Source organism: Bos mutus, chromosome 7 (assembly GCF_027580195.1).
Source record: "Bos mutus isolate GX-2022 chromosome 7, NWIPB_WYAK_1.1, whole genome shotgun sequence".
Classification (NCBI taxonomy): Eukaryota; Metazoa; Chordata; class Mammalia; order Artiodactyla; family Bovidae; genus Bos; species Bos mutus.
Genome location: NC_091623.1, coordinates 64,259,076 through 64,273,810, shown reverse-complemented (window position 1 = coordinate 64,273,810; position 14,735 = coordinate 64,259,076). Strand labels below are relative to the sequence as shown.

Genomic DNA, 14,735 nt, shown 5'->3' with positions numbered 1-14,735 from the left:
CGCCGAGTAATTGATGCTTTTGAAATGTGGTGTTGGAGTAGACTCTTGAGAAACCCTTGGACAGCAAGGAGATCCAACCAGTCCATCCTAAAGGAAATCAGTCCTGAGTGTTCATTGGAAGGACTGATGTTGAAGCTGAACCTCCAATACTTTGGCCACCAGATGTGAAGAACTGACTCATTTGAAAAGACCCTGATGCTAGGAAAGATTGAAGGTAGGAGGAGAAGGGGACGACAGAGGATGAGATGGCTAGATGGCATCACCGACTCAATGGACGTGAGTTTGAGTAAACTCTGGGAGTTGGCGATGGACAGGGAGGCCTGGTGTGCTGCAGTCCATGGGGTCGCAGAGTCTGACACGATTGAGTGACTGAACTGAACTGCGTAGACATTCCCTTCTCCAGAGATCTCATTTTAAGAGAGAATATAGTCTTCTTGCTAATTTGCTACCATTTGCATTCATTTTTCTCATTCATTAAACTATGTCTCTAATCATTTTAATAGTTCAGACTGTTTGAATTATTGAAGTTTCCTTTGTCATATTTAGTGTTTGACATGAAAACGAATGTAGACATAATTTAATACAAGCTTAGAGATTGTCACTAAATATCCTAGGTCAAGAAAGAGTTTATTCCATTTTCGGAGAAATCTATAATGACCTTATCTAAAGATAATGCTCAAGTGCAGGGAATGTCATCATTTTCTCAGGTAGATTGAAATGATGAATACATTATGTCAAAGCAAATTTTGTTTTCAGATACTTTAGGTGGAAAAGGGCGATTACCAGCATCATTTTTTTTTGTTGTGCCTTGCTTATTTAAGTTTGTTCTAAAGATTACTGTTTCCCTTTTTTACTATGTAAACCTAGTACATCAGGATTGTGTTTCCTGTTTAGAATTAAAGACTTCTAATTCATGGAACTGATTCATGAGGTGCTTAGTTTCAAAGGTCCTTCAGGGCAATATTAAAACTGTTTGGGGAACAGATTACTTGTCAGACAGTACAAGTCTCTCTTTTTAAATAACTTTAGTCAGGAAACATTCCTTGTAAAAGAAAGATCAATGGCGACTTATCTGGTACACCCTGTGTTTTTCTTTTTCTTTTTTTGACCAGTTGCTGGCAAATTGATTTTGACATTTTAGCATTTTGGCATTCAGTGGATGTCTAGAGTGCTGCCTTGTCTCTAATATATTTTAACCTAGTACATATGTGAAGAAGTTTAAAATGTATTAGAAAAAAGATTGAAGGGAGGGAGGGAGGGAGGGAGGGAGGGGGCAAGGAAAGAAGGAAGGAAGGAAGAAAATGGAAAGAGAAATTCATTGAAATTGATCCAAGATCTGTAAAAACACAATGGAAGGAACATTGTATTTGGAAACAGAAGATTGCATTTGAGGTTTGCTTCTCCTTCACATGGAATATGTCTTTGTCACTTTCTCCATGAGTCCTTCCTTCCTGATCATCCCATTTGAATTGCTAAACCCCATAGCCCAAATTTTCTCAGTCTTCCTTCCCAGCTTTAGTTTTTCTATAGCACTTGTTAATATCTGATATACAATGTATTCTTGACCTTTTCACTTCCCACTATTAGAGTGTAAACTGATTGAAGGCACAGATGTCTGTTTCGTTCACTATTATTTTCTGGTATCCAAAAGAGTATTTGACACATCATCAGATCAGATCAGATCAGTCACTCAGTTGTGTCTGACTCTTTGTGACCCCATGAATCGCAGCACGCCAGGCCTCCCTGTCCATCACCAACTCCCGGAATTCACTGAGACTCACGTCCATCGAGTCAGTGATGCCATCCAGCCATCTCATCCTCTGTCGTCCCCTTCTCCTCCTGCCCCCAATCCCTCTTCGCATGAGGAGGCCAAAGTACTGGAGTTTCAGCTTTAGCATCATTCCTTCCAAAGAAATCCCAGGGCTGATCTCCTTCAGAATGGACTGGTTGGATCTCCTTGCAGTCCAAGGGACTCTCAAGAGTCTTCTCCAACACCACAGTTCAAAAGCATCAATTCTAAAAAAAAAAAAAAAAAGCATCAATTATTCAGTGCTCAGCCTTCTCCACAGTCTGACTCACATCCATACATGACCACAGGTCCTTGACTAGATGGACCTTTGTTGGCAAAGTAATGTCCCTGCTTTTCAATATGCTATCTAGGTTGGTCATAACTTTCCTTCCAAGGAGTAAGCGTCTTTTAATTTCATGGCTGCAGTCACCATCTGTAGTGATTTTGGAGCCCAGAAAAATAAAGTCTGACACTGTTTCCACTGTTTCCCCATCTATTTCCCATGAAGTGGTGGGACCGGATGCCATGATCTTCGTTTTCTGAATGTTGAGCTTTAAGCCAACTTTTTCACTCTCCACTTTCACTTTCATCAAGAGGCTTTTGAGTTCCTCTTCACTTTCTGCCATAAGGTGTCATCTGCATATCTGAGGTTATTGATATTTCTCCCAGCAATCTTGATTCCAGCTTGTGTTTCTTCCAGTCCAGCGTTTCTCATGATGTACTCTGCATATAAGTTAAATAAACAGGGTGACAGTATACAGCCTTGACATACTCCTTTTCCTATTTGGAACCAGTCTGTTCCATGTCCAGTTCTAACTGTTGCTTCCTGACCTGCATACAGATGTCTCAAGAGGCAGATCAGGTTGTCTGGTATTCCCATCTCTTTCAGAATTTTCCACAGTATATTGTGATCTACACAGTCAAAGGCTTTGGCATAGTCAATAAAGCAGAAATAGATGTTTTTCTGGAACTCTCTTGCTTTTTCTATGATCCAGCAGATGTTGGCAATTTGATCTCTGGTTCCTCTGCCTTTTCTAAAATCAGCTTGAACATCAGGAAGTTCATGGTTCACATATTGCTGAAGCCTGGCTTGGAGAATTTTGAGCATTACTTTACTAGCGTGTGAGATGAGTGCAATTGTGCGGTAGTTTGAGCATTCTTTGGCATTGCCTTTCTTTGGGATTGGAATGAAAACTGACCTTTTCCAGTCCTGTGGCCACTGCTGAGTTTTCCAAATTTGCTGGCATGTTGAGTGCAGCACTTTCACAGCATCATCTTTCAGGATTTGGAATAGCTCAACTGGAATTCCATCATCTCTACTAGCTTTGTTCGTAGTGATGCTTTCTAAGGCCCACTTGACTTCACATTCCAGGATGTCTGGCTCTAGGTCAGTGATCACACCATCGTGATTATCTGGGTTGTGAAGATCTTTTTTGTACAGTTCTTCTGTGTATTCTTGCCATCTCTTCTTAATATCTTCTGCTTCTGTTAGGTCCATACCATTTCTGTCCTTTATCAAGCTCATCTTTGCATGAAATGTTCCTTTGGTATCTCTGATTTTCTTGAAGTGATCCCTAGTCTTTCCCATTCTGTTGTTTTCTTCTATTTCTTTGCATTGATCGTTGAAGAAGGCTTTCTTATCTCTTCTTGCTATTCTTTGGAACTCTGCATTCAGATGTTTATGTCTTTCCTTTTCTCCTTTGCTTTTCGCTTCTCTTCTTTTCACAGTTATTTGTAAGGCCTCCCCAGACAGCCATTTTGCTTTTTTGCATTTCTTTTCTATGGGAATGGTCTTGATCCCTGTCTCCTGTACAATGTCACGAACCTCATTCCATAGTTCATCAAGCACTCTATCTATCAGATCTAGGCCCTTAAATCTATTTCTGACTTCCACTGTATAGTTTCACTAAATATCTGTTGATTGAGTGAATGAAAATGGGCTTTCTCATTAGCTCAGCAGCAAAAGAATCCACCTGCAGTGCAGGAGCCCCAGGAGATGCAGGTTCTATTCCAGGGTCAAGAAGATCCCCTAGAAGAGGGCATGCAACCTGCTCCAGTGCAACCTTGACTCCTGGAGAATCCCATGAACAGGGGAGCCTGGCGGGCTACAATCTGTGGGGTTGTAAAGAGTCAGATATTAGGTTTATGAGCAAGATTAACCAAAATATTATGTGTAAAAGCATATTAGATAATGACTGGATTATAATAGGTATTTCATGTGTCCATTTACCATCTAATACATAGATCTGTCAGTAAGTCATCTATAGATAGTGTGACAGTGTATCCCAGATTACCCAGGACCATCCTTTTTTATGCCCATAGTCTACGAATAGTTATCAGAACTTCTTTCACAAGTGCTCTGATTTGGATGTTAAATTCTATGATCACTGTGTCTAAAGATAAAGCATGCTACTTAGTTGACCTTACGGCAAAAGAGTTTATCTCATACCACGTAGCCTGTGTTATAGTAACACAACTCCAAAAAAAAAAAAAAAAGCCTTCTAATTAGGATAAGAAGTTATTCTGCAGGATAGAGAAAAAAGAAATATTTCTGTTAACATAAAGAGAAATATTGGCAATCTTCTAGTATCGAGTAGTCTACATGTCCCATCTTTGACTTTAGTACATATTAGTTCAAACTCCAGTACCACCACTTCTTAGCTGTGAAACTGTGTGCACTTTGTTTCACTTATCTGAGCCTCTCTTTTCTCCTGTGTGTAAAAGGAGTAATAATAGTGCTCATGGGCTTCATATGAGATATTAAAGTAAATGTAACCTGTATCTGGCATATAGGTTATGGCATATAATAGAGTTATATGCCAGTATCTGGCATCTAATAGATCCTAAATAAACACCAGCTTCATAGTATTGATCATTTCTGCTGTTTTTAGCTTCTGCACAGAATCCTGAACATGGTGGGTAATCGGTAAATATTTGAAAAGCCAATAAACAATTGAATGTTCTGAAACATTCAGGCAAAATATAATTTTGAGACATCATTTAGTGGACTGCTATCATACCAATGTTGGATAGTACAGTGAATAATTAGATAATGAATTTGCAGTCTTTACTGTTATGCAGTGTCACTGCTTAAAAATTGCCTGACTGCAGTAACTTTTAATAATAAATTATTTGGAGTGTTTCCTTTCATAGTAATTTAGACCTGAAAGTGTAGCTATGATCTACTACAGTGCCTTACTTAATGAAAAGGAAAACTAAGTCCCAGGTACATTAGATTCTAGAGACAGTATTAGAGCCATGGCACCCCACTCCAGTTCTCTTGCCTGGAGGATCCCATGGACGGGGGAGCCTGGTGGGCTGCAGTCCATGGGGTCGCTGGGAGTCGGACACGACTGAGCGACTTCACTTTCACTTTTCACCTTCATGCATTGGAGAAGGAGATGGCAACCCACTCCAGTGTTCTTGCCTAGAGAATCCCAGGGATGGGGCAGTCTGGTGGGCTGCCGTCTGTGGGGTCGCACAGAGTCGGACACGACTGAGGCAACTTAGCAGCAGCAGCAGCTCTTCATTTCAAGCCAAAATTATAGTGACTTTTCCTTTTAATATTTGTCTGTCTTTAATCATAGTGATGTGATTTGAGAAGCTATCCAATTATTCAGTAGTACCTTCTTTAATAAAGTAGAAATAGTTTAGAAGATACTTTGGCATTTCAAGTATATCTGTTTATTTTTCATACATTTGTAATAAATTTTTACCACATGTATTTTATAAAGAAAATAATTACTATTAAAATCTTGATGGTTTTATTATTGAAGTATTCTAATAAAAATAATATTCTAAAGCTATTGGGCTAATTTCATAATAAAGCTTATGCCATTAGTTTCACAGGCAGAAATGATGCGATTTCAATTAAATGAACTTTTTTCTCTTAATTTTCTAAAAAACAGTTTATGGGAGCACTCTTCAACCATTATCTACTAAAATTGTGTATTCTAAGTTATCATGTATATATACTTTGTGATCCTGGAAAAAATGACGTTACTTTGGTTTACACATGTCCTTTGGAGTTAATATAAGATTAGTTGAAAGGGTTGGTAATAGTCTATGATTGATTACTAGACTTCTTTGACATATGATTGAGAACCTTCTCTATTACATCAAAAGGAGTTCATCTATTATAAAACTTCTGTTGTTCTTTTCATGTCTCCAATATTGTGATTACTTTCAAGATCTACAGAAATTTTAGAAAAGCAGATACTAGAATGATATAGTTCCACATAAACTTAACCACTTAAAGTTTTTAGTTTAATTATTTTGAGTTTTCCTGAAAATATTTCTAAGAAGCATGGTGTTTGTATGCATATATCTATTGAATAATATTAAGAATCTTCCAAAGGACAAAGACCATGTAAACAATGACTCCTCTTATAATAGCTTTTAAATTATAATAAAGCTTAAACTAATAGAAGCATTTAGGTCCTGTAGAAGTTAATGAGAAAAAAAAATCAGATTTAAAAGGGTGTAATATCTAAGTTGTTCTTTAATCGGCTATTTGTATAAAGCTAGAATTCGTCAGATGCAAAGAAGGTTTTATGTAGAAGTATTTATAGAATTTAGAAAGATCAGTTATCTGTAAAGTAGATGCATAAATAGCATGCACATACAATTGTTATTGTGTTATTCTTAGCTATTTTTATACACGATATGTAAGTTTTATTACTGAAAGTGATATGACTGCTGCTCCTACTACTGCTAAGTCACTTCAGTCGTGTCCGACTCTGTGCGACCCCATAGACAGCAGCCCACCAGGCTTCCCCATCCCTGGGATTCTCCAGGCAAGAACAGTGGAGTGGGTTGCCATCTCCTTCTCCAATGGATGAAAGGGAAAAGGGAAAGTGAAGTCGCTCAGTCACATCCGACCCTTCGCGACCCCATGGACTGCAGCCCACCAGGCTCTTCCGTCCATGGGATTTTCCAGGCAAGAGTACTGGAGTGGGGTGCCATCGCCTTCTCCGAAGTGATATAACAATGAGCTTAATTTCAAGAATTTACCTAGAGACACACTAGATGTCTGAAATTTACCAAGAGACACACTAGATGCATGAAAATATATTGATCAGAGATAAGAAGTAATACAAACTGGGTTACATCAAATGTAGAATACATACTATAGATCAGTGTTTTCCAAACTCAGGCTGTGCAGCAAAATGACCTAGGTACTTTTTTTTTTTAATGTATATTCCCAGATTCCATCTGTTTCCTGCCTTAGAAATTCTAGGCCTTAAAATATATAGTTAAAAAGTTTTTTTTTTCCCAAGTGATTCTAAGGGATAGCCTCAGATAGATAGGTATATGGTTTTAAACCATAAATGTTGCATAAATATGCATGAGTAGCTGGGATAATTGTGGAACACTTCGTGAGGGTAGTGGATTTGAGATTGTGATTTGAAAAGAGGCCAGGCATCTGGAAAGGAATCCTTCTATGAGCACGGTTCTAGTTGTGGGAGTAGAAAGTACATGGACATTAGTGCTTTATAGAGCAAATGATTCCTAAAGCAGAGAGGTAGAAAATCAAATTTGAGGAGGTAGATAAATGCCAGCCTGGACATTCGAGGATATTGGGCTTTATCTCGTAGGCAATGGGCAACTCAATAATTGAAGTTTCTCCAAGGAGATTATGTATATAAAGCAATTTTAAGAGAATACATATTCTCTGTTAATATTTGTAATTGACTAGAAGGCTGGAGGCTAAAGACAAAGTGAACAGTAGCATACAGACTTGAGGTGATAAGGGTTTGTGTAGAATGCTTCTGCTGATGAAAATAAAAAGAGTTGGAACCCAGGATGATAGTAGAGGAAGAATTGAAAATTCTTGAGAAGAAAATGAAATCCTAACAATGACTTGGTAAAATATGAAGGGAAATGGTTATAAAACTTGTGCCTGCATATCTAAAAGATGACAATCAGATAAAGTATTGACCAGTTTTCAAGTAGAATGTGTCAAGATCATGTTTTTAAATAGATCTAAGTTTTAAGAACTATTTGGCCAAATATGAATAAATCTTTATTGCAAAGAAAATATAACTAGTAAATAAAAATTTTTGAAACACAAGCATATTCCCTCTCTCATGTGTAATTTTTGTATTTTCTCACTCATCTAGACCTCAGCTTATCTGTATAACAAATTAAATCTAGTGATATACATGGACCCAAGAGACTTCTTTAATAAACAGACATTGTACATTAAATATGTTCTCTGAAATAACTTACAAATAAAAACAAACTATATTTAGCTGAGATACAGGTATATTACATTTTTTCATTACAGGAGATATGTTAAAAGGCTGTCTTACTAGAAAAATACAAGATTTTCAAATATTTGCACAATTTTTGATATCATGTTATCTGCCAAGATGGACTTCTTAGGTGGCTCAGTGGTAAGGAATCTACCTGCCCATGCAGGAGATGTGAGTTTGATCCCTGGGTTGGGAAGATTGCCTGGAGAAGGCAATGGCAATCCACACTGATATTCTTGCTGGGAAATCCCATGGACAGAGAAGTCTGGAGGGCTACAGTCCGAGGGTCGCAAAAGAGTCAGACACAGTGACTAAACAATGACAACAATCTTCTAAGACATAGCAATTATTTCATTAACACATCAAGTTGATACACCATTTGATTTTTTTTTTTTTTTTTTTTTGTGGCAAGTCTTGCAAGATCTTAGTTCCCTGACCAGGGATTGAACCTGGGTCCCAACAGTCAAAGCATGGAGTCCTAACCACTGGACCACCAGGGAATTCTGCCCTGTTGATGTTATTAATAAACATTTTAAGGCCAGAGTGGATGAGTACATTGAAAGACTATAATGAGGATTCAGCTCCACAGTTCAGTTCAGTTCAGTTGCACAGTCGTGTCTCTTTGCGACCCCATGGACTGCAGCACACCAGGACTCCCTGTCCTTCACCAGCTCCCACAGTTGGTGTATAACTACACAGCTCCACAGTTGGGCATATCTAACTGTCAAGCATCAGTGACTAAATTAAAGAACAGCAAGTCATTTGTTGCAAACTAGATATTAAACCTTTAAAAACTGTCGGTCCAAGTGTGTTACTGGTATCACCCACCATCTTTCCCAAGTCATACTCTCAAACTTTTTTTCATTTTTATGTTACTGAAGTTTAGTTGATTTATACTATTGTATTAGTTTCTGCTGTACAGTAAAGTGATTCCATTATACATATGTATGCATTCCTTTTCATATTCTTTTCCATTATGATTTATCACAGGATACTGGATCTAGTTCCCCATGCTCTACAGTATGACCTTGTTGTTTATTCATTCTACATCATCATTCATCACTCAAAGCTCTGCCTTAGGTCAGCTAGGTGTTCTAAACTGCATTGTGTCCAGTTTATGAGCAGCAGTGTTTCTGACCCTTGTTTTATATCAACCCTGGATGTTGTGGCTCATGTCAGTTTTAACAAATATAAGGAAAAGGTGACTCACAGCCCAGAAAAAGGAAACAGCAAAAAGAACAGTTGACAAAACCTTGTATCTCTCCTAGTGCTCAATTACCTGTGGCAAAGGAATGCAGTCCCGTGTTATTCAATGCATGCATAAGATCACAGGAAGACATGGAAATGAATGCTTTTCTTCAGAAAAACCTGCAGCGTACAGACCATGCCACCTTCAGCCTTGCAATGAGAAGATTAATGTAAATACTATAACATCACCCAGGCTGGGTAAGCAGATCCAAAAAAAGGGAGTGATTTTGACAGACATAGAAATGATCATGGCTTCTTCTGTTTTATGTATCACTTTAAAGCTTAGTTATCAATCTATACTAATTAGTTTGCTTCTGACTAAATTGGATCTATTCAACCATATAGTCCAAATGAAAACTATTTTCGTTCCTGAGCTGTCACTTCAGAGCCAGGCTGTGGAAATGCGAATGCCGTAATCACTCAAGATCAGCCTAAAAAGGGTTGGCGGATGTAACCATATTTTTTATTCTGACCAGTCCCATGGCAGAACCCTCAGTTAAGGTAATGTCGGTGGAAAGGTGAAGCTATAGTGTATATCTTGGATCTCTTCATTGTTAATAGCCTTCCTTGTGATCCTGGGTACAAATTATCCTTTGGAGAGAGAGAGAGTAAAAAACTCACTTTCAAGGAGAGCAGGTACATGGATCTACACCACTAAACAAAAGGTACTGATTTTTTCACACTTAAGGACATAATATTAAATATCAATAAATAGTAGTAGCATTGATTTACATAGTTTTATGTTATAAAATGCTTTCACATATATTCTCAGTTACTGTCAGTCAGTCTAATACAACATCAAGAAGTAGAGTATGTATTTTAAGTAATATATCCTGTATTTGCATAAAAGTATTCATGAATGCATTAGCCTTTATTTTTGTGGCAGTTAGCAGTTTTTCATAGCACTGCTGCCTGGATGTCACTGGGTTCATTTGTTTAACATTATGTGTTGTTTTTAAAATTAATTTTTATAGTAGTGTGGTTGATTTCCAACGTTGTGTTAGTTTCTGCAGGACAGCAAAGTGAATCAGTTATACATATATCCACTCCTTTATGTTCTTTTCCCATGTGGGCCATCACAGAGTATTCACTAGAGTTCCCTATGCTCTACAGTAGGCCCTTATTAGTTATCTATTTTATATATTGTGCTGTGTGTATGTCAATCCCCATCTCCCGATGTAGCCTACCCCCTCTCCTTTCCCTCTTGGCACACTGAGTGAAATAAGTCAGACAAAGAAAAACAAATATCATATAATATCACTTATATGTGGAATCTCAAAAAGTGATGCAAATTAACTTATTTACAAACATAAATAGAGATACAGCTGTAGAAAACAAATGTATGGTTACCAGGAGGGAACACCTTCAGTTTTAATTTGTATGTATAATCTCCAGGGGGTCAGTTAAATCATACAGAATAATATTGCCAAAATTCAAAGAGCTAACTTGTCATAGATACTTCTCCAAGCATAAGATTCAATCAAATGGAAAAGTTTGGTTCTTCATGGAAATATAAAAATTCTCTTTTTTAAGCCAAATAATTAACATTTCTAAGAAATAATCAGTTCAAGTAGAATTAAAACTTGAAGTTAAGCAATCCTAGAGCAGATGTGATAAATCCTTGTATTCAAAAGCAACATAATCCCTTTCTCCAACAATTATTTGGAGTCCTTCTTGACATAAAATGTGGCATAAAATAATGAATTAAAAGAAGAATTAAATTAAAACTCCATTTTCTCTGTTTATTTTTTCTTGAAGGACATCCCCAAACATAGAAGCACAGTGGTTGGAAAAGCTAAGGTTTTTAAATGTAAAATAATGAATCATATGAGAATAGTGGCAAAAGAAACAGTTGCAGTAGACTGTCTTTCATTATACATGCCAGAACACGCTATTTCTTCGGAAAAACTGGGGCCGAATTTACCTCACTGAATTTTTTTATACCAAGAACTCATTTCAAACACTTCATTACTGTAAATTTTAGTCACTTTTGTTAATCAGCCTTGATTTTAAGGATGCCTGAAATTGTGACTCTTAGATATCACAGCTAGACATGTCTGCTGTCTAGGAAACGAGGAATGTGAAATAAGTGTAAGCAGATTTTTTTGTTTTGCTGTTTCTTTGCAAGTTCACCCATAATAGCACTTATTAATTTGTATTCTCATCATGGTGAACATATTGAACACACTCATTTTTCTTTTTAATCTTCTCAACTAAAAATCCAAAAGAAGATTAAATAGAAGTCATGAAATGGAAACTTAAAAGCCATTTGCAGGACCCTCAGTGGCTTTGGGAAATCTATCTTTAATAAGTCTATAAAAGCTCATGAGTAAGGCCAGTATTCATTCACTGTACTCCTTTATTATAAAGTGTGTTTGTGTGTTTGTTTATCTCTGTCTTTTATGTGCTGGGAGGTTATGTATATGAGTCAACATGAGTGTACAAAACCCCCCCTTAAATGATTGCTGTTTGTTTCTACTCACGACACCTAGTTTACCTGCATGTATTAAGTTCCCTGTGTTTGTTTCACAGCTGCTCTGACTTTCAAGTGCCTGGGAGATCAGTGGCCCGTGTACTGCCGGGTGATACGTGAGAAGAACCTCTGTCAAGACATGCGGTGGTATCAGCGCTGCTGTGAGACGTGCAGGGACTTCTATGCCCAAAAGCTGCAGCAGAAGAGTTGACCTCTGGCAGGCTGGCTGGCCAACAGCTCTTTGCAATTACATTATTTATAAACACACACACTAGCATGTTGTTCAGACCAAATATTATCAGATTACATATAATTTAATCAAATTAATTAATTTATTTTTTTTTTTGCCTGCAAAACATCCAATATGGTGTTTGCTTTGATTCTACAAACATTTTGATTTATACTATATGGCTTCATAAATAATTTTATATAAATAAGTTGGATCCAGTTTCCAGAATAAAAATAAAAAGGGAAAACAAAAACCAATCAAGATCTTTAGACTTTAAAAAAAATTTTTAACAAATTTTTTTTTAAGTTAGGGCTGTCTCTAAGGTGCTATTCTCTCCCTGACAATACCATTGAGTTATCCAGAATATATACTAATTTAGCCTAATAGTTTAGTTATATATGGAGAGATACCATTTTTTTTTTTTCCTTTGGTATCCTGATGCAGAATTTGCCCATTTTCTGTAATCTGCAGGAGATGTGTAAGCATAACAAACCTCATAGTGTTGAACAGGTTTTTAGAGAATGTATTATGCGTTGGGTTCAGATTTAGAGATATCCATAGGAAAAATTCTACTGTAATTATAACCTTATTTTAATAATGGAAAAGAAAAGTCTGAATAGAGACTTTGATCATGTTCATGAACATGTACTTGAACACAAGTATTGTAACAATGAAACACTGTAATGATTTACACTGAATCACCATTGCACTGTTGCTATAGTGTAGAGAAACCGTTATAGAAATGGTAACATCCTACAAAAATGTGTATTATTTTAACATGTTGTCATTATATTTTAGCTTTTTAAAATATTTTGAACAAAGAAAGCGTTGATCCACCCATTTCCTTGTATCTTTTTAGCAGATTTATTAGAGTATAGTACTTAGCCTCACAAATCATAATGAGAAGATTTACTGTTTTTCAGCCTTTTCCCTAGGAACAAGGAAAAACAAAAATCTTATAATACTGTGGTAGTTTCATTGTGTTTTTCTTTTTAAAAATTAAAATGTTTTACAATTCTGTGAAACGTTTAAAAACCAGTTTAAGGTTTTCTTGTGAGAAAATATTGTACATGATTCACATGATTTCTTAGATTTTTCAATAAAATATGTGAAACTTCCTGTTGGGAGGCAGTTCTTCATGAGTCTCTCACATTTCCACATGTCTTGGCACTGTCTGCTTTTGTTCTGGACTGTCTTCTAAAGGATGTTTGTGTAATGAACAGCCTTGGAAGGTAAAGATAGTGTCTTTTTTGGAGCAAATGGCAAACATGCTTATTTCTCATTATGAAAGTTTCAAGTTCCCTAAAATTGGGATCTCTCTCCTGTAACACAGTTCACTGAATGTACAGGTCCTGCCTGGCTCCCTTCATGTCATCCTCTGGGAAGTGGGGCTCAGGGAACTAGTGATTCTCTGGCTACTGCTGTTGCTGTAAGTAATAAAGTTCTTTGTCTCTAACCCAGGAGTTTTGTGTCTTCTGCCCTGAAAGTGTGGCAGGCTAACTTGATAGATTGGAAGTAGAATAAAGCCTCAAAATCCTTATAGTTCTTAAGACTTCCCTTATTAATATTTTCACCTTCATTTTCATATAAGGTACAGTTTGTTTCTAGATTGTCCCTTACTATGGGTATCCTTTAGTTTAATTGCTGAGATATAAAACCAGTCAATTTCAACACATCTTATGGAAGATAGTAGGGGAATGGGAGAGGGAAAACTTACACAGTGAGAGAAAACATTCTTAAGCCATCCCTTGATTCCTGAATCCATGAATTGGTGCAGAAATGTCACCATTTACTGATCGATGAATTAGACCCTACACAACATCTTTGAGAACCTCCAAAATGTCTTCACCCAGAATTGAACACTTGGGGAAGAAAAGGCATTGCTGCATCATTCTGTCAGGCCATGTGTTCAGGGTGATGGGGGACATGGTAATTAGAAACAATATATCATATGGAACACCCTAATAGTGAATGAGGCTTTTGGTAAGTTCATGGATGGTATTTTGCAGAAGCTTTGCAGGCTGGCGATACACATCCGTATTCAGGGTAAGTGGCTATTTCTGTGAAAATAGTGCACTGCCTGTTCGGTGATTAAAGTGATCTAATGTAATCTTACTGCAATCCAGATGTTTTGCAGGACTGACAAGGACTTGGAAGGAGCATGGTTTGAAAATGGGTGATGAGGAAATTTTGAAGAAAAGGTATGTGAATAACTTACATTCCATTTAACTGCACACCAAAGAGAACTGTCAGGAGGGAAGACTTAGTCACCAGTTGGACAAGTTGACAAGTTCTGTGTATGTTGGCCAGTCTCTCTCATTAGCCACCTTTGTCCTTGCCCATGAGCCCAGGAACAGAGACAGTAGTGGCAGAACTAGAGATTATGCATGGGTTCAGTAACATGACCTTCCGCTCACCAAGACCCCCTCCAGCTACAGCCACCGCAAGGGCTCTGCCTAACAATAGCAGAGAAAATATTATTCCCCAACATGGCACCATTCTATGGCAGGACTACCCCACGGCCTTGTAAGATTACATTAGTTCACTTTAATCACCAAACAAGCAGTGATTTGTTCTCACAGAAATAGCCACTTACCCTCAGTATGGATTTGCCTCCCCAGCCTGCAAAGTTTCTGCCAAAACACCATCCATGAACTTCTCAAATGCCTTGTTCATGGTTGGGGTATTCCCTACGGCATGGTTTCTGTTCAGAGAATTCATATTACAGTAAATACCATG

The 14,735-nt window shown here is 37.3% G+C and overlaps 1 protein-coding gene and 1 non-coding gene across 2 annotated transcripts in view; one reads left to right on the top strand and one right to left on the bottom strand.

The window, feature by feature from the left end:
* Window positions 1-13,370, top strand: part of ADAMTS19 (ADAM metallopeptidase with thrombospondin type 1 motif 19) — a 270,596-nt gene extending 257,226 nt beyond the window's left edge. The window contains exons 22-23 of the mRNA XM_070374733.1: window positions 9,315-9,492; window positions 11,827-13,370. Coding sequence (XP_070230834.1) covers window positions 9,315-9,492; window positions 11,827-11,978 — 330 coding nt within the window. The 3' untranslated portion in view covers window positions 11,979-13,370. The remainder of the gene's footprint in view (window positions 1-9,314; window positions 9,493-11,826) is intronic.
* On the bottom strand, window positions 8,475-8,546 carry TRNAQ-UUG (transfer RNA glutamine (anticodon UUG)). The gene has a single exon. It is a non-coding gene; the product is annotated as a tRNA-Gln (tRNA).
* Window positions 13,371-14,735: the final 1,365 nt, after the last annotated feature.